The sequence below is a fragment of the Beta vulgaris genome, chromosome 3 (genome assembly GCF_026745355.1).
Source record: "Beta vulgaris subsp. vulgaris cultivar EL10 chromosome 3, EL10.2, whole genome shotgun sequence".
NCBI lineage: Eukaryota > Viridiplantae > Streptophyta > Magnoliopsida > Caryophyllales > Amaranthaceae > Beta > Beta vulgaris.
The window spans coordinates 44217955-44240473 of record NC_079204.1 but is presented as its reverse complement, the minus strand read 5'-3'; the positions used below and the strand labels follow the sequence as shown (position 1 = coordinate 44240473).

The 22519-nt window shown below is 37.3% G+C and overlaps 1 protein-coding gene across 1 annotated transcript; it reads left to right on the top strand.

Moving 5' to 3' along the window:
- Nucleotides 1-5981: 5981 nt before the first annotated feature.
- Nucleotides 5982-10426, top strand: LOC104888742 (LRR receptor-like serine/threonine-protein kinase RGI1). The gene is given in 3 exon segments (XM_048641538.2): nucleotides 5982-9031; nucleotides 9034-9543; nucleotides 9638-10426. Coding segments are annotated over 3 exon segments (3426 nt in total). The 5' UTR covers nucleotides 5982-6627; the 3' UTR covers nucleotides 10150-10426.
- The last annotated feature ends 12093 nt before the right edge of the window (nucleotides 10427-22519 follow it).

The window sequence follows — 22519 nt, the reverse complement described above, 5'->3', positions numbered from 1 at the left end:
GATGACCCGTTTGGCGATGAGTATTCTGTCAGAATCAATAGAGCATTGTCTATTATAGGTTTGAAGATGATGCATCATGGGTTGAAAAAGTTGGAGAGCTTGTGCTGACTTTATATTTTATAGTTGACTTTTACTTTTGTAGTTCAGTTTTGATTGTATGTTTGTTTCACTTTTGGTTGACTAAAAGTTATCTATTCTTATTCTTAATATTATTATTTTTGCTGCAAAATTTTGAATAATCTGATACGTTATCACACGGATGATAATGTTTTGATAAAATGTACTTTGGAAATAGAGAATTGTCATGGTGTTACAACAAACTTGCATGACACATACGCTTGGCGCACTATTCTGGCAATGCAGTTTTTTTGTTTTCGATGATGTATCAATCGTTTTTCGATTATGTTAGCCTGATTCGAGGGGAAATTCGAGGGAAAATCATGTTGAACATAGCTAACATGAAATAGATAATGTCATACAAGCAAGAATTTTATGCAATTCTAATCTAAAATCAAGTTGTACGTTTAATACTATGGCCACTTTCATTAAGACTTGAGAGGGTCCATGACTAAAAGATTGATCTCACGCTTCGTACATTTGCTTAAAAAGGTGGCCATGTGTAAGATGCACTTCAATTTTCATCAGGAACAAGAGAACAATGTCATGTTTACGTAGGTTTTCTTATGACTAAGATCCAACACTATCGCTCAGGAAACTTTCGGATGGATATTGCACAAACCCCCGAGGTGGTCTCACACATGCAACATGCGCTTATTATTCAAGGAAGATTGTCCTTGTGGTGGCTTAAACAATAGTCATGCATATGCAAAACTGTAGTGGTATGTAAAATCATAAAACAAGTATGAATTGTATTTTTTGCGTTTTTCCCACTCATTTAAAAAATTGGTTTTTAAATTCTTCCCCGGTGGAGACCCAAATTGTAGGTGTTTTTATTTCGCCTATGCATTATGAACACGTATTTGGCTACCTCATTGTAAAGGTTTTATAGAAAAACGTTTTAAAGTCGTTAACAAGTCTTTGAAGGAAGACTCATGAATCTAATTTGATAATGGAAAATCGTAGGGATAATTTAGGGACTTATCCAATGTTAATGGTCAAAGAACAATAGATTGAGTTCGGGGGTGAGGGTACAAACACGGTCCTGAACCATGTTCGCCCATTGATGGCCTCTACTGAATATCGATCCATGTCAAATTTTATGCAAATAAATAACCATATTATATTTTAATTCAATATGAATATTAATTTTTGTTGGTTCATTAAACAAAGAAAAGACTAGGTTTTGATGACATATTATTATATGCAATCAAATTACGAGGGACTTAACAGGTTATTCAAATTATCTAAATATAAAGTTAGGACATTTCTTTAGGTCTTTGATTAGCAAAAATAATCATGTTAGTGATGAAAGCATTAGAAAAAATCATACATGCATATGAACATATAATATAGAATAAAAGAAATAAAAAAAAGAAGGGAGATTAAGAAGAATGTACAGTCTAGCACGAATTCCCTTAGTAATTATACCTTTGTCGCCCAAGTCTTATGCAACGATTTTCAGGATGAGTAATCTTGAAACTTGAAATAAGAAATCCGAAGGTATGAATGTGTTTGAATGTGACTTTGAGTGTTTAAATTTGAGTTTGAGTACAGGGGAATATATTTAGAAATCGTAGGAAAGTATTATGAAAATTCGTTCAAAAAAACAAGATATTTATACGCAAAGGAAACCTAAAAAGAATTGAAAAGATAAAATAAAATTGTACTCATGCCACACAACTTTGCGCCACGCGCACTTGCTTTCTAGCCAGTTTTTGATTGTTTTAAGATTTTTTCATACCCTTTGAAAATCTATCATTTGAAAATATGAAATCAGCTATCTTTAAGAATAAACGTCTGATTTTCAAAATATCCTTTAAAATTAACTATTAAGAATAATGAATATTAAAATATGATAAATACAATTAATTATTAGGAATAATTAATTGGTTTCAAATTGAGCATGCATTTAATAAATAGACTTTATATTTTCGAATTGATTTTGGCTTGTGTCGTTTGATTGTTCTTATTTTGTACCGGAACTTAGTACGATGGTATGTTTCATCATTGGGTACTCATTGGAGAAATTCGATTTTGTGTCTACAACTGCACTGCGATTCCAATGAGATCCAACACCACCACGTTCTGGTGGTTAATGCTCGTGTTTTTTCCCTCTTCTTTTCTAGTTGTTCCTATTGGTGTACTACTCCTCTCAAATCTTTCTTTCAATTGGATTTTATTCCATTATAAGTTTAGAGTATGATTAGGAACTTGATTACGAATTTTGCGTTTGATCAAAATAATTTAGGTTGGTTGACGATTATTTCAATATGATTATGGCATCAAAGCGTGTCCCCCGCGTCCGATAATGAACCGGGACCTGCCTTTTGAGTCCCTTGTGGGCCTTCCCTAAGTGGCCCAAATGTGGTTGGCCCAAAAGTCACGGTTCAGAGAAGTCGAAACGTCTCAAGACTACGCTCATTCGTCAGAAGTCGAAACGTCTCAAGGGTTTCCCACATCCAAGAATCCACGAGCACCATGTGGCATTCAAGGAATGGCAAGATAACGTCTAGCTTGTCAGCTCAACATTGAGTTCATCAGCTCAAGCTAGTCATCCAAGGCACCTACTCGGACAAGCTTGGGGCTCATTATCCCCTCATCTGAGTAGCGTCCAATCTACTCGGCCCAAAGGGACCTTCGTCTCTTTGGCCGAGCCGCTTTCTTAGCTAAAAATGGCTAAGTAAAAGAAGGCACCTACTCGGACAAGCTTGGGGCTCTTTAGCCCCTCATCCGAGTGGCGACCAACCTACTCGGCCCAAAGAGGTCCTCCTCTCTTTGGCCGAGCCGCTTTCTTAGCAAAAAAAATGGCTAAGTAAAAGAAGGCACCTACTCGTACAAGCTTGGGGGTCATTGCCCCTCATCCGAGTGGCGTCCAACCTACTCGGCCCAAGGAGGTCCTCCTCTCTTTGGCCGAGCCGCTTTCTTAGTCAAAGATGGCTAAGTAAAAGAAGGCACCCACTCGGACAAGCTTGGGGCTCATTAGTCCCTCATCCGAGTGGCGTCCAACATATTCGGCCCCGAGTGATGTTCATCTTTGTTGATTGAGCCGCTTGTTAAGTTGAAAATGGCTAAGTAAAAGCTAGAGTCATGCACAGAACCGGGTCGGCACTCCCCTCTCTCCTCTTCAAGAGATCGGGTCGACACTCCTCTCTCTCCTCTTCGAGAGACCGGGTCGACACTCCCCTCTTTCCTCCTCGAGAGACCGGGTCGACATTCTCCTCTCTCCTCTTCGAGAGACCGAGTCGGCACTCTCCTGCCTCACCTTCGAGAGACTGGGGCGGCACTCGCCACCCTACTCCTCGAGAGATCGAGTCGGCGCTCCCCTCTCTCCTCCTCGAGAGACCAGGTCAGCTCCCACCTTTGTCGAAGGGAAGAAACTGGGTCGCCCTTCCCTCCCTCTTCAGGACCGGGTCGGTCCGCTTTTTCTCCCCCTAAAACCGAATTGATCACTTCTGAGTCATCATGCCCCCACCTCTTCAATCCAGAAGGTCTAAGTTGATCGAGATTCCACCGCGAGTAGGCAACACTCAGCCAGAGTTCCGTGATTCCCCAACCTCGGCGTGGGGCTAATTGTTCGGGCTTATTTTAAGCCATAGCCCAATTGTAAAGAAGAAAAGGCCCAGCAGGTGATCTCGCCACCTGGCCTCAAGAAGCCCACCCAAGGGGGTGACGTTTAGCTGTGAGTGCCTTCCAGTCGGTACACAGCGGGGGGTCTTGGAGCACTATAAATACCAGTTCCCTCATCAATGAACATGTATTGAATTCTTACCTAATAAACCAAAACATCTCTCTCTAGACTTTATCTCTCTAGCTTGATCATCAACTGACTTGAGCTTCGGAGAGGCGATCCTGGAACCACCTCGGGGCAGTCTAACCTTGTCTTTTGCAGGATTCCGGTGTGCGGACAATTAACTTAGGACAGTGAGATTTGACCCGATACCTAATTAGCGTATTTTAAACATACTCAATTTCTAAGTAGAAACATATATAAATTTAGTAGTGTTATTTCAGGAGTTTATCGAAGAACACTTCAGTTGGTTCGTTGTTGGCTCCCATTTTTCAACAACTGGGCTCATAAAAATGGATTGAGGAGAGAGGAGGGTGGGGTGGCATCGTTGGAGTTGAGAAGAAAGGACCATGTGGTAGAGTCGTTGAATTTAAGGAGAGAGGAGGGTGGGTGGCGACGTTGGAGAGAGGAGTGAGAACAGAGATTTGAAACACTAGAAAAGAGATGAGTTTGGAGGAAAGAGATGAGAGAGAAGGTTATAGATTATGAAACAATCTGATGGTTAACTTTGTTTATGGTTTGTATCCAACGGTTAATATTTATTATCCTTTTGCTTTGTATTATTTTCTTATGTGCCATTGATTGTGATGATCTAACGGCTTAGATTTTGCCCCTTAGCTGGTTTTGGATTTTGCCTTAAAAAATAAATAATCCTACTAAATTAATTAATTATTATCCAAAACAACTAAATTCTATGCTCCAAACCTTAAACGCCAAATCTTATACCTATATTATAACCCTATTTTAAATTATAATCATAATGATTTATACTAGTCATTAAAATTTTCATAATTTATATCATTCATTTAATCGACATCTGCTCGTTCAATTATCTCATAGTCTCATTTATCATAAATTAATTAGAGAAAAACAAAGATTCATATCAAAAAACAAATAAACCAATCATATTAATATATACTTGAAAAATTATCTTGAATCTTTATAATGTAATGAGCAAAATGATCTTGGTAACCAGTAAATAGTTAAACTACTTATATTGCTCTAAGTTCATTACTTATGAAACTATACTTCTTGAAATATCACTTATACAACTATTACTTGCTTAATTAATTGATGTATTGATGATAGTCATTTACGTGAATTATAGTATAACAATATACTTATATTATTGATGTATTATAGTATATGTATACTTTTGCTTAAATTCCCTTAATAAGTGAACTTAAGTTATAACAAAGTTTATACTATACGTGATTTTGCTTTGTATCAAGATCTTGCTAATAAGCTAAACAATACTCCATCCGTTTCATCTTAATCTACACACTTACACTTTTCACGCATGCCAATGCAAAACTTTGAGGACATATATCTTTAGTTTTTTATTTGTAAAAATTATAAAAAATACATATTAATAAAATACACGTTATGATGAATCTAACAAGATCTCACATGACTATATTTTCATACGTGTATAAATCACAAATGAAGTTCAAAGTGAAATTTGTGAATAGTGTAAAATATCAAAGTGTAACCATTAAAATGAAACGGAGGGAGTAAGATTTAGTCGATTAAGATATTGTTAATATGCAAAACGATATACTAATTTAACAAACCTCGTTATATGTTATAACAAACTATGTTATTGAAAAAATTGTGTATATATATATATATATATTCAATGTCTCCTATTAAGTTAACAAACTAAGTGATATGGATTGATTTTTTATTAATAATTATGAAAAAGTATTGATGACAATACTAAAGTTAAAGATATGAAAGGTTGAATTTTTTGTGAAAGAGATCACTGAGGAAGATGATAGGGGATAGTGTAAATTAGGGAGTCCAGAGATGAAGATGTGGAGCATTTGTCGTTTATACAAATTATGATATTTTTCAAATTGGATCCTTTCAAATAAAACCAAAATTTTTGAACTGGAGGCCCTATGCAGAGAGGCTCTCTACACACCCGCAACTATGACCCTGATCGTGATATAGTCATAACATGTTCTAGACCTGTTTTGACACCATTACGGATACGAGATTCAAATAACTCGTTTGCCTCCTGTAATAATTGTGATTTGTGCATGTCATATTTCCAATTTATCAATTAAAAAAAGATGTACACTCAAAGTTTCAACAAAGTACCGAGTTTTGAGGAGATGAGGAAATTTGAGTATGAGGGAAGCCCAATGATCAATAATTAAATCAACTCTACAAAAAAAAATAAAAAAATTCAAGCAATAAAGATACTAATTTATATGCAGTATAAAGGTTAGAAAAGAAAAGAAATTTAAAAAATGGTGTTGTCTTCTTCTCTCTAGCTCCCACCTCCCCTGCTTTCATTTCCTCTTGTTCGTTCGTCATATAGGACTATATTATATACACATACACATACATAGTCACAGAAACAGAGGCATTCAACGTGGGTAGGAGTTGTTCTCGCTAATTTCTAGGTATTCCTTCCTTCACTACCTCACTCACTCATTTATCTTTTTCTTGTTTTAATGCCTTGTTTGGTTCTCTTTTTTTTTTTAAACTAATTTTTCCTCCTTCACTCTCTTTTATGTGCATTGACAAACAAAGACTCCTACTTGGGGTTTTTTTGAGGTTTGAGTTCAAACCAAGCAAAACACAAACAAAAACACAGAAACAGAGGTAGAAGAAGAAGGAGGTAAAAAGAAAGTTTATTTTTGTTTAGCAAAACCCAATGAAGAAAAAGTTTGGAATTTGAGGCAGATGTTATTTCTAGTAGACTAAAAATGATGTTTAATTCGAGGCAAAAATACCATTTTTCATCATCTGTTTATTTTCTGCTGCTGCTTCATTTTTTCGTCCACCACATTTTTTTCTCTTCTCTTGCTGCAGCAACCAATGAGGAGGCTACTATCCTCTACTCTTGGGCCCACAACAACCACCATGCACAACCACTGCCACCTGAGTTCTCTGATTGGAACTTAGTGGACCCCACACCATGTAAATGGAGCTTCATTACTTGTTCATCACTTGATAATAACTCTGTTATTGAAATTAACATTCAGTCTATTTCTCTTCAACTTCCTTTTCCTGCAAATTTGTCTGCTTTTTCTTCTCTTCAGAAACTTACTATTTCTGGGTGTAACTTAACTGGGTCTATCCCTATTGAAGTTGGGGACATTCTGTCTCTTATTTCCATTGATCTTAGCTCAAATTCCTTATCTGGGTCAATCCCGGTTTCGATATCGAAACTAAAAAATCTTCAAGATCTGTCACTGAACTCTAATCAGCTCACTGGGAGAATCCCAGCTGAGATTAGTGGGTGTTTAAGTTTAAGAAACTTGTTACTTTTTGATAATCAGCTCAGTGGTAATTTACCTCCTGAGTTGGGTAAAATTAGTAGCCTTGAAGTGATTAGAGTTGGAGGTAATAAAGACATTGTGGGAAAAATCCCAGATGAATTTGGTGATTTGAGTAATCTTACTGTATTGGGTGTTGCTGATACTGGAGTCTCAGGATCATTACCTTCTAATTTGGGTAAGCTTTCAAAACTTGAAACACTTTCAATTTATACAACTTCAATTTCTGGTGAAATTCCTCCTGAGTTGGGAAATTGTTCTGAGCTTATAAATATTTATTTGTATGATAATAGTTTATCTGGGTCAATCCCACCTGAGCTTGGAAAGTTGAAAAAACTTGAAAAATTGCTGCTTTGGCAGAATTCACTTGTGGGTTCTATCCCAGATGAGATTGGGAATTGTAGTAGCTTGAAAAGTGTTGATTTTTCATTGAATCAGATTTCTGGGACTATTCCTTTGTCAATTGGGGGTTTATCTGAACTTGAGGAGTTTATGATTAGTAATAACAATGTGACTGGTTCAATTCCTGATGTTTTGTCAAATTGTAGTAAGTTATTCCAGTTACAGTTGGATACTAATCAGATTTCTGGTCTAATCCCCCCACAAATCGGGTCTCTTTCAAAGCTTACTGTGTTCTTTGCTTGGGCTAATCAACTCGAAGGGAGCGTTCCTGCTAGTTTAGCTAGTTGTAGTAACCTACAATCACTTGATTTGTCTCATAATTCTCTCACTGGTAGTATTCCCCCAGGGTTGTTTCAAATAAAAAACCTTACGAAACTTCTATTGATTTCCAATAAGATCTCCGGTATTCTCCCTCCCGAAATTGGTAATTGTACCTCTTTGATTAGGCTTCGGCTTGGACATAATCGGATATCGGGTGAAATTCCTCGAGAAATTGGGGGTCTTCGGAAGTTAAACTTCCTTGATTTGTCAAGTAACCACCTCTCTGGTGTAGTTCCTGATGAGATTGAGACTTGTAGTGAGTTGCAGATGCTGGACCTCAGCAGGAACAACCTAGGGGGTCCCTTGCCTTATACATTGTCATCCCTCTCTTCTCTGCAAGTAATGGATGCTTCATCTAATAGATTTGTGGATGAAATTCCGGATGGTTTTGGTCGTCTTGTATCATTAAATAAGCTGATCTTGAGCAACAACATGATAAGTGGATCAATACCATCAAGTTTAGGCCTATGTTCAAGTCTCCAGTTGCTTGATCTTGGCAGCAATAAGCTTTATGGAGAGATTCCAAGCGATTTGTGCAAGATCGAGTCTCTCGAAATTGCACTCAATCTGAGTGGAAATTTGCTTTCTGGTCCGATCCCATCTCAGTTATCAGCACTAAACAAGCTCTCAGTTTTAGACCTTTCACATAACAAGCTCAACGGGTTCTTAAACCCACTTATTGGCCTCGATAACCTTGTCTCTCTCAACATATCCTATAATAACTTCACTGGATTACTCCCTGATAATAAGCTCTTCCGGCAGCTTCCTTTAGCATCGATGCAGGGTAATGAAGGGTTGTGTTCGATCGGGAAAGACTCGTGTTTCACGAGCAATGGTGCTGCCTCCGAACATTCAGATTCCAATAATGAAGTAAAGAAAGCTAGGATTCTTAAAATAGCCATTGCTTTGCTTATTGTTATGACAGTTGCAATGGTAATAATTGGGATTTTTGCTATGTTTCGAGCACGAAGAACTGTAAAGGATGAGCAGGATTCAGAGTTGGGTGATTCATGGCCTTGGCATTTCACCCCTTTCCAGAAACTTAATTTTTCGGTTGATCAAGTGCTCAAATGTCTCGTGGATTCAAATATCATTGGTAAAGGGTGTTCAGAATGGTTTATCGAGCTGATATGGAAAATGGTGAAGTCATTGCTGTTAAAAAGCTATGGCCAACCGCACGCTCTGCATCCAACAGTACTGAAGATGAAAAGAGTGGAGTTCGAGACTCATTCTCTGCTGAGCTTAAGACCCTCGGATCAATTCGCCACAAAAACATTGTTAGATTTCTTGGTTGTTGTTGGAACAGAAACACAAGATTGCTTATGTATGATTACATGCAAAATGGGAGCTTGGGAAGCCTCTTGCATGAGAGTTCAATGAATGCCTTAGAGTGGGGTCTTAGGTACCGAATTCTGCTTGGTGCTGCTCAAGGCCTTGCCTATTTGCATCATGATTGTATTCCACCGATTGTTCATCGGGACATCAAGGCAAACAATATCCTAATCGGACTAGAGTTCGAGCCATATATCGCAGATTTTGGCTTAGCCAAGCTTGTTGATGATGGTGATTATAATCGCTCCTCCAACACTGTTGCTGGCTCTTACGGATACATAGCTCCTGGTCAGTATCATTCATCATTATGACTTTCGTATTTTGCAATTTATTATTCCATTCTAAGTTTATAAAAGTTCTAAATAATGATATCTTGCTGCAGAATATGGTTACATGATGAAGATCACGGAGAAGAGCGATGTGTATAGCTATGGCGTAGTAGTGTTAGAAGTACTAACAGGCAAGCAACCCGTGGACCCCACGATTCCCGGAGGGTTACATGTTGTCGATTGGGCACGGCAAAAGAAGGGAGGGATCGAAGTCCTCGATCCGAGCTTATTGTCTAGACCTGAAACCGAGATTGAGGAAATGAGGCAAGCGTTAGGCATTGCATTGCTATGCGTAAACGCTTCACCGGAGGAGAGGCCAACAATGAAAGACGTCGCAGCAATGCTTAAAGAAATCAAGGATGAAAAGGAAGAATATGCTAAGGTTGATATGTTGCTTAAGGGCTCACCTACAACAACAAATGATCAAGGAAATAAAAAACATAGAAATGGAGTTGCAACTTCATCAAGATCAACTAATGTGGAAAGCTTTTATCCAGACAGCAATAACACAAGCTTTTCTGGATCCTCATTGCTTTACTCATCGTCTAATCCAAGGTTGGATTAAGAGAAAATAATAAATTCAACTATTTTCTACGAAAATATTAATCAAGCTTTTTAGCAAAAATTTGCTCAGTTTATTTGTTAGCTACTAAATTTCCCTGTCTCATTTAGTGGGCCTCTTTTTGTTTTTTTTTTTCTTTATTCTTATTCTTGTCTTCCCCCACCTCCCCCCAACTTTTCCATGTTTCTGTGTAAAGGACAAAAGTTGAGGTTAGTTTATAAGTGAGAAAGTATAAAATGAAGCCATGAGTTGATGGCGTGGCTTTTGGAAGTTTTATTAACTACGAGTTGTCCTCTACTTATTCCTGTTTCCAGAATTTAAGGTGCAATTGGTAGCTTCTTGCCAACAAAACTTTAATGGGTCGTATCAGTGTATCACAAACTTACAACTAACACCAACCAAAACATATAGAAAAAAGCACAGCGAGAAAATAAGAATGAGACAATGAGTAGTTCATGGTATTTTGCCCATAATTCTTTTTGTAAGGTGTAGGGAGAGTTACAACAAACAATCTTGTAAACTAAATTTGATCTCAATTTTTGAATACCATTTCCATAATACAAGTAAACCAACATATGTAATATCCCTTAATATATATATATATATATGATACCAGGAGAAATACCAAGGATCTGGGGTTTTAACAGATAATACAGAGATAAAATAAAATCTTAAAATAAAACATTAAACAATTAAAACTAAGGCGGTTTAACCAGCCATTGCTTAAAATGAAAGACTTACAAATCGTCTTGATCTGAAACTGAAAATACTAAAGAGAGTTACAGATTTATTTGTGGAAGAAGAGAGAGAGAGAGAGAGAGAGAGATTTTCTGAGGAGCTTTTGTTCTCGTGTATTTTGCTCTGCCCTTAATCTGAAGAAGAGTCCTCAATATATAGGCAGGGGAGAACTAGTAATGTCACGTTGTTTTACTGTGTATGAACAATTTGTCTTCTGCTTTAAATTGTTCACAATTTTGTCTTGTAGAAGCTTTATACTGTTGATGAATAGTTTTGTAGCTTTATACTGCTGAGAAACTTGTCTGTTGCTTTGAAGATACTGTGTAAAAGTCTGGAAACCAGCATCTTCTTCATCGTCACTCAGGTGGATGGAGGAGTCTGCTATTGTTTCATTGTCCGAGGTTATGGAGGATTCAGACATGCTATTAGCTAGCTGTCGAAGGATCCGTGCGTAATCTTCGGGGCTTTTAGCTGAGGCAAGCAAGGAATTTGCTTGTGATTTACGGGCTAGGAACTGAGATTGTTCTGACCCTGATGTCATGATACCTGTGTTACTATTTTTCTTTAGCCATTCTCTAATGGCTGGTTCGAGAATAGACTGCGGAGCATTAAAGTTTGACCACCATCTAGTTTTAAATTTTCTTTGTAGGACCATGCCCCCCAATCAACCCCTCGGGTCCTTTCTGTTATGTGAAATTCCCTCAAAGAAAAACAGACTTTTTGTTGCATCGATCGATTGGCTTAGAAGTTGGAACCTTCTCGACTTCGATCTTTTTCTTTTCTTTTAAGTTATGGGGGTGGCCCATCGCTGTCTGATAAGGCGCTTTAATACCCCGGGGAGGGGGTCCTTAAACCATTCTTGAACTCATAACAGACTCATAATAGAAAGCCTCGAAAAATGCAAATCAACTAATGTTAATGAGATTGTGATGGATGGATCTAAGAAGAAAACTACTACTAGTCCTTCTAAGTCTAAGAAGAAGGAGACAAAAACAGGGTGTATTAGTGATAAAGAGAGGTTGAAAATGGCGGCCGTCTTGAGTCTTTTCACGCCTTAGTATAAAAGTGTAAAACCCCGAAAAGCCTTGTCTGTTATTTTTCTGGCCCCAAGGGAGTTTACTCAACCCATTTCCCAGTCTCTCGCTTGATCTTGGTTGATTTCGAGGAACCATTGACAAACCCAAGGGAGGTAGAACTTCATCGAAAATAAACATAAGGCAGGAAAACGCCTTTCAATATTTGAAGGTTTATATTGGGTTCTAAAAGTATTATAGCTCTTTGTGACTTCAGGGTGAAGGATTTCTATAGAAGAGCCATAGAATTTCCACCAATGTGTAAACCAAGATGGCAATTTTTCTGGCTGTATGGTTTTAGTGTTAAAGTAGATTAACCAAGAATGGGATAATCTATTGTTTTGTATTAGGAAGGTGGAGAACCAAGCCTGTTGGTAATCCCAATAATTAAAGGTTTTACAATGTGGGAAAGTGTTGTTGAAGCTAATAGGGAAGGCTTTGTGTTTTGAAAGGTCTTGATTCCAGTCGTGAGGACTGAGAACCTTTAGGATTTTGATGGTTGAATAAGATGGCTCAGTATGTTCATTCTTATAGAAAAAGTGCTTGAATTCAGCGAGCCAGTGGTTTCAAGGATCGTCTGGTAATAATCTGTTGTTTTAGTACGATCCCACGGTTTGTAGAACCAGTTTTTCCCAAAAATCTTTTGAATTGAAACATAAGGATCATCATCATGATACCCATGTTCAATAGTTATAATGTTTTGAGAAGCAGTTTTTACAAAATATTCGGAAGTCTCATTTTTCTTTGGTTGAGCCAACACAACCTGAGAGCTGCCTGTTTTAACAAATTGTTTTTGAGGAAGGGTTTTTTGGGAAGATTCTCCTTCCTCTGGTTTTGAAATAACTGTAATATTTTTACCTGCGTGATTTTTGTCTTCTATGACTGCTTTGTTGGAGTTTTCCTGGCTTTGCTTTGAGCTTTGGAAAGCTTGGAGTATTTGGGGGTGTTTTAGGATAGAAGAAGGGTGCTCAGAGATGGAAAGGAGCCAGTCTTGAACTTCCTGAGTTCTATCAATGGAGGAGGTTTCACTTTCCATATTCTGAACTGCGTCGTACCAGGTTTTTATTGGCTTTTGTGTGGTGCATATGGTTTTCTCAGGAGGAGGTCGGGACTTCTCCTTATCTTTTGTCTTTTTTGGCATTTCTGTAAGAAATTCACGGGTTAAGAAGTCAGGGATAGAATTCTCTTCTCCTTTTATATGCTCAATCTCAAATTCAAAAATGCTTAAAATAGACTGCCATCTGGCAAAAATGTGTTTTGCAGCAATGTTTTGGACATCCTTTTTTAAAACAGCTTTAGCAGCTTGACAATCAACTCGTAAGAGGAATTTTCTATTTAATAAATCAGACTGGAATTTGTAATACAAAGAACAATTGACAACATTTCTTGTTTTATAGTAGAGTATTTTTTCTGGGTATCATTCCAGTGCCCTGAGGTAAACCTGATAATGTATTCTTTTCCATTGTCGACTTGTTTTAAGATACCTCCGTAACCTTTGTCACTGGCATCTGTTTCAACAATTTTAGATAGGTTAGGGTTTGCTAAACTAAGGCATGGAATTTCTAAAACACGGGTTTTTATTGTTTTAACAGCCTGGGTATGGACATCAGACCAAGGTGGTGGGTTTTTCTTTAATCTATCATGGAGAGGTTTGGCAATTCTACAAAGATTTGGATAAAAGTCTAAGACATAATTTAAGCTACCAAGAAATCTCTGTAGCTGTGTTTTGTCTAGGATTTTATCAGGAAATTTGCTGGTGAATTGGAGAGATCTATCAATAGGGGTAATAGTTCCACAAGACACCAAGTGACCAAGGAATCTAATCTTTGTTTGAAATAAGGAAATCTTTTTGCGAAACGACGAGACCATTTTTTTTTGATTAGATAGAAAAAGGTCTTTAGATTTTTGAAATGCTGGTCAATCGTGCTTGAGTAAACTAGCACATCATCAATGTAAACTATGCAAAATTCTGAATAGGGGTTAAAGATATCGTTCATTATCCGTTGATATTCAGAAGGAGCATTTTTAAGGCCAAAAGGCATTACATTCCATTCATATTGGCCAAAAGGAACAGTAAATGCGGTTTTATAACGGTGTTGTGGTTTGATCTGTATCTGCCAGAATCCAGATTTCATATCAAATTTTGAAAAGATGAAAGCATGGTGTAACTTCTGCATCAAGTCTTTTTTATTGGGTATAGGATAACGAATCCATCTAAGGGCGTCGTTAAGAGGTTTATAATTTATAACTAATCTGGGTGTGCCACGTTCAATTTCTGAAGCTTTGTTAACGTAAAAGCTGCACAACTCCAAGGGGAGCGGGATTTTGAAATTAAGCCTTTACTTTCGAGAAATATAATCTCTTCATGACAATGACGTTCTAAATCGGCATTCATCTGGGTTGGCCGGCCTTGGTAGGGATATTCTTCTCATCATAATCTGGTTCATAAGGTAAGTCGACCATGTGTTGCTTTCTATCCCAGAAGGCATTTGGAAGATCAGAGCAGACTCTCGTTCAAGGAGACTTTGGAAGTCAGCTATTTGGGTTTTTAGAGCACTACTTTGTAACTGGTCTTCGATCTTTTGTAAATGGATTTTTTTTTTTTTAGATCGTGCACATCACTTTGCTTTCGGTTGATAAGAGAATTTATCTCACTATTGTAAATAGAACTTGCTTTTATAATGTTGAGATTCCTAGTTTTTGGTTTTTCTAGGAAAAGGAATTCTAGTTTCTTATTTTTGGTTTTGAAGGATATCCTATCATAGCTAACATTGTAAGGGGTTATTATATTTATGAAAGGTGTTCCCAAAATTACAGAATGGTGTATATTGGTAACAAGGACAAACTGGCTTTTTAGTGAAAGACCTTGATTAAGAATGCTGGCTTCAGTTTTTCCTTCTATTTGCATCTTGGTGTTATTAGCCGAGCTAAGTCTTTCAGAAGTTTTTTGATGAAAACTCTCGGGACAAGACTAGATTTAATACAATTTAAATCTGCCCCGGTATCGAATAAAGCTATGGTATTAATTATGAAATCACTAGAAAATTCAAGTGTAACCTTTATATAATATTTTCTAGAACTGATCTCTTTTAAAACAAAGAGGAAATCCTCTGGGACTTTTGGGCTATTTTCTTCACCTGGGTCGGTGTCAGGATCACTCTCGTTAGGGGTGTCTGTAGTAATATGAGAGGTTAGAAGTTGAATTATGGCAGAGTCATGCTGTTGTTTTGTTTTAAGATCTCTTATGTCAGCTTTAATGGTTTTAACTTCGGCCTGAAGATCCTGTATGGTTCTTTCTGGCTTCTTTCTAGAACTCCTCTTTTCTAAAATAGAGGTGAGGTTGTATGGTTCAGTGCTGGGGGAGGGGGGTTGAGATCTTTTTCTTTAGGTTTTTCTTCAAGGGATTCACGAAGGCGCTCAAGGTATTGTTTTTGTAAATCAGGGTTGCTAATATCCTGGATAACATCTAGGATAAGGCTTTGTTCTTTGGTTAGAACGTTTAGGGTATAAGGTTCATCTTCTTCCGAAGATGAGGATTCAATTTCATCAATCTGAGGTCCATGACTCTCAGCAGAATTATAAGATTCAGTCTCTTCATCAGAAGATTCTATTAGAAGAGCTGAAATTCTTCCTAGAGTCTCATCATCTAGGTCAAGATTTTGGATCTTGTTAGAAACTCTACAATATCTGGCAGTATGACCCTTTTTACCACATTTGAAACAAGTATATTTTTAAAGTCAGGTTTTGGGGTGGTTTGTTGGTGTTTCTTATGGGTCTTCCATTTTCGTTGCTCAAAGGGTTTTTTATGGAAGACTTTCTCAGTCTTTTTATAAAACCTTCGGGTTCTATAGGGTTTTTGGTAAGTGGTTGGTTTACTACAACTTCCTTTGCAAGTTTTTGCTTGGGGGAAGGAGTTATCAAACTGTTGGCAGAAGGATCCTAACTCCTTTTTAGTTTCTTTTAACTCCTTCTTAAGATGTTTTTGAAGCTTCAAATCCTGACATATTTGAAGGCCTTGTTTAGAGGTTAGGCTAACTAATTCACCGTAGGTTAGTCTATCATAAGGGATGATATGTTCCCCAAAGTCTTCCCGGATTCTGTTTCTGACTTTTTCTCCTAGGATGGTTGGGAGTCCTGCTAGGAATTTTTCTTTCCAAAAGGGTTGGTTAGAATCTTCCCTAAGCATAACCCTAGTGAGAAAAGTATTCTTATACCATTGAAAATCACTAAGTTTTTTGCATCTAAGATTAGATAAAAGATCTGCGTTTTTATCTCTTAGATGGGAGGAATCTCCAATGAAATGTAGAGATAAGGTAAAGATTAGGGTCGAGACAGAATCTTGGGTTGGTTCTCCATTCTGGTTGAGAATGGGAACCCCATCTTCTGTTGTTTGGATAGCATTTAAAATGTCCAGTTGCTGTTGTTTGGTGAGATAGAAATCCCACCATCCCTTTAACTGGCCAGAGAAGCCTGCAATTAACAGTTCTGCAACCGTTTTATCTGACGTACCAGATTGGGTTTTATAAGCATTTGAAGCCATGGTCATCTGTTGTAAAAGGTTTAAAATCTGGTGTTCACTCATGCCATCTATGTTCCATTCATAAATGGAAGATGCGTTATATTTTGGTTGAACAATTGTGTTAGGCTGACTTCCAACCTGGAATTCACTAGATCTTATAGGAATAACATCAAGAGGACCAGAATTTTGCCAAGAGAGCTTAGCTATTTCAGGTGTTTTGTCATGGATGGAGGTAGTCTCGGTATCGGTGTCTTCACCTAAGTTTAGGACACTGATAGTGTTATTCTGGACTGTTTCTTCCTCAACATCGTGAGGTAGAAGGTTCCACCCTGCTAAGTTGGTCTTTGATAGCTTGAAGAAATTCGGTTTTTGAAGTCATGACCTCGTTTTGTGCCTTTTGCGAAATCTGAAATGGTTTAAAAATCGGATTTCGGAGGATCTTATCTACAGGGGTTGAGACCGAGTTTGTATCAGTTTTAAGGTTATGTTTCTCAATTCTGGAAAGTTGCTTTCCTAACGTGTTAAGGGTAATATTGGTGAAGTTGTTTTGTAGGACAATATTTTTAAGGTTTGTGGTATCTTCATCTTGAGGTATCTTTAGAGGTGAGGCCTCTACCTTGTGTCTCTCCTAGGAGAAGGTAATTTGTCGCAAAGGAGGATGGTCAGCTTGAACAGTGCCATCTGGAGTCTCCCAGACGGATGTCCTTTGCTGGTGTTTACAGGTTCTATGGATTTAAAAGGGTAAACAATGTTGTGGTCAAAACTATAGAGTTCAAACCAGTCAAAAAATAAAATATGAGCTTTGTGTTGAACTAAAAAGTTGTAGTAACTTTCTTGTATTTGTGCACGTATATCTAGGAAATGTTCAAAAAACCACGTTCTCTTTGAGAGATTATGTGTGGCATAAAAGTCTTCATGAACTAATTTTTTATTGACCTCAAAGTTCTTTTCAAGGACGTTTAGCTCATTTGCAATGTTCTCAGTTATAACCGAAGCCGATGGCGAGTCTGGAGGAGACTGTCGTTCAGCATAAACGGGGTGTGGAACTTGGGTTCTATATTCAACATTTTGGATGGAAGGTGAGGGTATATCTGAGGTAGAATACCTTGGCCTTTCTGGATAATTGTTTCTAGGACAACTGATTTGTCGTTTGTAATGCATGTTGTTTATAGAAGGTAGATGAGAAGACCTTCCAAGGTTTTCAACAGAGGAATGGTCTGAATATCTGGAGCTAATGCTCCTGTTAAAACTAAGTTTTACACTACCATCAGAGTACTGTACAACTTGTTGTAAATCGGTGTTAGGTTCTGGAAGAGCTGGGGATTGCTCTTCAGGTTCAGCTGCTCCCTCGAGGAACCAATCATCAGGAAGACTGACGTCATTCCATTGTATTGGTCTAGGGATTCTTATGTTAGACCTAGAAAGGTCGGTTTGGAGGAGGAGAGTTTCTCCTTTTTGCTATGTTGTATGTTTTTAGTATTAAAAGCAGACATCATGGCTTTGTAGTGGACTTTATAAATCAAAGCTACTGGTATAGAACCATCGAACATTTTGTAATTATGAGTTTTGATTTGCAAAAGCAAGGAGGATAAGATATTTTTATCACTTAAAGAGACACTGAAATTTGGATAACAATCGAACGAGACTGGACCCATGCATAAGCTTGACTCTATTGTTCCTAATAAGGAATCATTAAAGTCTTTGAATCGGCCATCTCTGAGAGCCAAAGGACTGAAGAATTCAATCCTTCTTTTGTAAGGTTTTAAACCTACTTGAACCAATCCTATATGGATGTAACGATATCCCTTTTCAACATGTTTTTGCAAGGTTTTAGCTGAAAACAATTTTATAGTATCAATAGGCTTTGTTAAATGTATATCACTTCTTGGGTTTTGATAATATAATCTGTTTTAAAAATGTTATATCTACTCATTTTGTAAATTTGGTCTTTATTGACTCTGGGTATTTCCCAATTGTCAATACTTTTATAAGATTTTCTATAGTAAAAGTTTCATTTTTTACCAGCTTATTGGCTTTACTACTACTACCATGAGAAGAGGATGAAGTTCCTCTGCTCCAAATAGAACTCATGAATCTGGTTAAAAAACTTAGACCAGGGTTAACACTTGGTACAAGCCCTATAATCTACCTGCCATAGAGAAGGTGTAGCCCTATGGTCTGACCGCCACTTTTAGGACTTACTGCCTCTACAAACCTTAAAAATAGCCGAAATAAAAAGGACAGGAGCAAGAGTTAAGAATGGAAAGTACTATAACCAGAAAGATAAAGTTTTATAAGGAACAAAAATACTACAACCCCTTGGCTCTGATACCAGGAGAAATACATTCGAAATGTTCCTTGAGAATGTTCCTTACATTCGAAATGAGAATGAATCTTAACCACACGATTGGATTAGAGTTACAACACTTGTTCATTAGAGTTATACTCCCCCTAAAAATTTTGAACCCAACAAAAAAAATTTTTTGAATTTTTTTTTTCGAATATTCTTTTATTGGAATTACATCAATTTTTCGTTAGAGTTACATCACTTATTCATAAGAGTTACAACGTGTAAAATTCATTTCATTTCTCATGTAAGTATGCATTCTCATATGAACTCAATTCTATATAGTGTTTAACCCATATATGTGAAGTCTAAATGGTTAATTAGGTTGTGGAAAATGTATTCATAAGGTTAGCTGAGATTGGTTTAATTATCGTAAAAAAAAAAGAGATTGATTTATTTCGAGTGTGTGTATGAAACGATGATGTATAATTCTAGGTCTAGTCTAGTTTCTTTTGGGTCAATTTTAAAGTCATACTAGTTTTGATGCTCGTTGATGGGTGTGTCAGACACTTAACCATAATAATGACTAAATAAGATCCTAACTATGTAGTAGGGCAAGTCAAAGTCGAATTCACTTGGACAAACGTTATCAAACACTAGATATCTTGACTCAAATTAACTAAATAAGTAACAAACGACAGTAGAAGAGGTGTTAAACTAATAATTAATATTAATGCTAATGTTAAACTATAAGAAGCAGCAATAACACAAAAGGTAAAATCAATCAATAAAAACACGTAGAATTAAGTATTCCCACTAGGACTAATAATACATGAGTAATTCTCATGCCAATAAACATAATCAATTGTCCAAAAAGAGTAATGCACCCTAAAAATACAAAAGACCTCTCACGAGTACCTATGGCTATTCTAAACAAGCAATCATACAATGATGCAAAAAAGAGACATTAGACATGACATCACAAACAAATTCCTAGTAACCCTCTTGATTGAATTAACAAATTCATCTAGATTCAATTCCTATTGAAAACAAGACATAAGGAATCAATTCAAAATCAGCTATCCCTAGTATGATAATAAGAATAAGCAAAATTCAATCAACCAAGGACAACTAATAACATTAAATTGGGATTAGGGGGGATTCATGCAATAATTATTGATAGGATTTCACTTAACCCTAGATTTTAGAACTACTCACTCATAATTGAAATAACAAAGCAATTGAGAAATAAATTAAAATACATCAAATAAGTAGAGAGAAGGATTTAATAAAACTAAATTTTTTACTTGAATAAAATCGATCGTAGCCAAATTGTAGATATGAATGCTTAATAAAAGGACTTTTGCTCTCAAAAGTTCTCTAAAACTAATACTCTATTCTCTAATCATGAAAAGTTGTCTCAAAATATGTTTTAGAAAACCTAATATTGTTTACAAAAATATACTAAAAAAGGAAATAACGAAAAAATGCGGAAATTAGCCTGGACAATAGCTTGCATGGGAAAGCAAAAATGTGCACGGCCATGCGCCTTGGTGCACGGGTGAGTTGAATCCTACGCGGTCGTGCAAATGAGATAAATTGTTTGGTTTTTCTCTTTACAGAATTGCATGGGCAAGTAACAATCTGCTTGGTCCCACGGCTTGTCGCTCGTCAAGAGAAAATGTGCATGGTCTCGCGAAAACAATATTATTCAAGGATCATCATTTCTTCAATCCCAAAGAACTTAAACTCGTCTACTTGCCTTGGGAACTGATGTACACTATTTTTTAGTGTATAAGTGTGTTAATATAGCCCAAAACAATTGTCATTTGGTTCAATATGAAAGCATATATCTTATATTTCTTCATTTGCTAACTTTGTTTGTAATTGAAAAATTTAAATGCTTTATTATGAATGAATATGAGTCAAGCGTAATTCGGTCATTTTATATGGATACACTCAAGGTTCGAGACAACTCGGGTCGAATAGAAGCTTTCATATATATGAGTTTACAGGAAGAATTCAACCCACAATTGAAGCAAATTAGGTGTTAGAGCTAGAGGAAATAAAGCACGTTTACAAGTAGCCGCGGGGTGCGGCAAAATAGCCACTACGCGCGACACTTACAACAGCTACAACACTATTTGAGTAGGCTAGCCGCGGGGAGCAGCGATTTTCGAAAAGGGGCCATTAAGGCCGATTTTTCTAGTTTTTTTTGGCATGTTTTTATTTTGTTTTTATCTTAGAACTACTTAAGCACTTTGATAATTGGTTTTTAGGTTATCTTTGACTTTAATTTTGATACTTGGAGATTTAGGGAGAACATTATTTTTGGATTGGAGCTTTTACCTTTCATGGAGAATGTTATGGCTGAAATTTGAGGTTGACGCTGACGCAATGACACAAGGTCGTCGACGTAGTGAGGTGAGGTTGATGACATTACAGCAAAAGACATTGACACACAGACCAAGCCATAGAGTCCAAAATAATTGTCGAAAATCAAAGAAATCGAGTTGTTCATTGTTCAAGTGATTCACCAATGGGAATAAGAGGATGTAAAGGTGGCTACAAGGTAGGGATTCGGTTGGAGTTTAGTGAGAGTCATGCGGGGCATTTTTCGAGATTCTGGCAAAGATCCGTTAAAGGCAATTTCGAGCTATAGTAGAAGTATTTAAGAAGAAAAAGCCAAGAAAAAACTATCTACGCATTGAGAGAAAAACACATACGAAAAAAGACATTCAATATTCTTTACTAACATTTACATTCTACTTGTACTTAGATCAAAAGGCTATGATTGTACTGATTCTCATTCACTTCGAGTGACAATTGCATATAGTGGATTGGTGTACTGATTTCCACCCGCGATTTTTACCACCTTCATTGGGGTTTTTCGCATCACCATCTCCTTGTGTCACTCCCCCGAAAATCCTCATTTGCATTATTCATTTTTCTAACGATCATATATTTATTTTGTTGTCGTGGTCTTTAAATCATATTTCGTCGCTAAGGCAAAATTTAGCACAAATAATTTGGTGACCACTGTGGGTCCACAGCCAGATCAATCACTTCTTCTCAAACTCCATCAAAATGGCCAAAGCAATGAACCTTGACGAGATGTAAAAGCTCTATGATTAAACGAAGGCAGAGATGACTGAAATGAAAAAGCTAACAAGCGATTGTTCTCTGACTTCTCGTGTTCTCAAGAAAAAATACAAAAGCTGCAAGAAGAATTAGCTTCGACGAAGGCGTCTAAGGCTCAACGTCGCGTCAGTGTGGAGAATATCCCTATCATGCACACCTTCACTGACTCCGACAGCGCCGAATCGGATGGCGACGAAGATTTCGCAAATGATGTCTTCCGGAATGACCATGACTGAGGCAACTCTGCGAAAACTCCTGAGAATGGAGATGGAGATCGCACGACAAAGTGAATGATCTTGATCGAAAAGTAGAATCAGCGCCTGATGAAGCTTATGTCCCAACTTCCAGGGGCACCAACGCCCAGCATTGTCGAGCACCCTGATCATTATGCAGCATCACTGTTTGTTGAAAGGATTTCGAAGGTGGCGTTCCCGAATAAAATCAATCTCCCCGTCCTCGCTGCCACATATGATGGTTCAACCCACCCCGCTGAGCATGTCGCTCAATACAAGCAAAGAATGTGGCAGACACCCATCCCATGGCATCTTGTTGAAGCATGCATGTGCAAGTCCTTTGGAGCCACGCTGACTGGTCCTGCTCTCAAATGGCTATGAT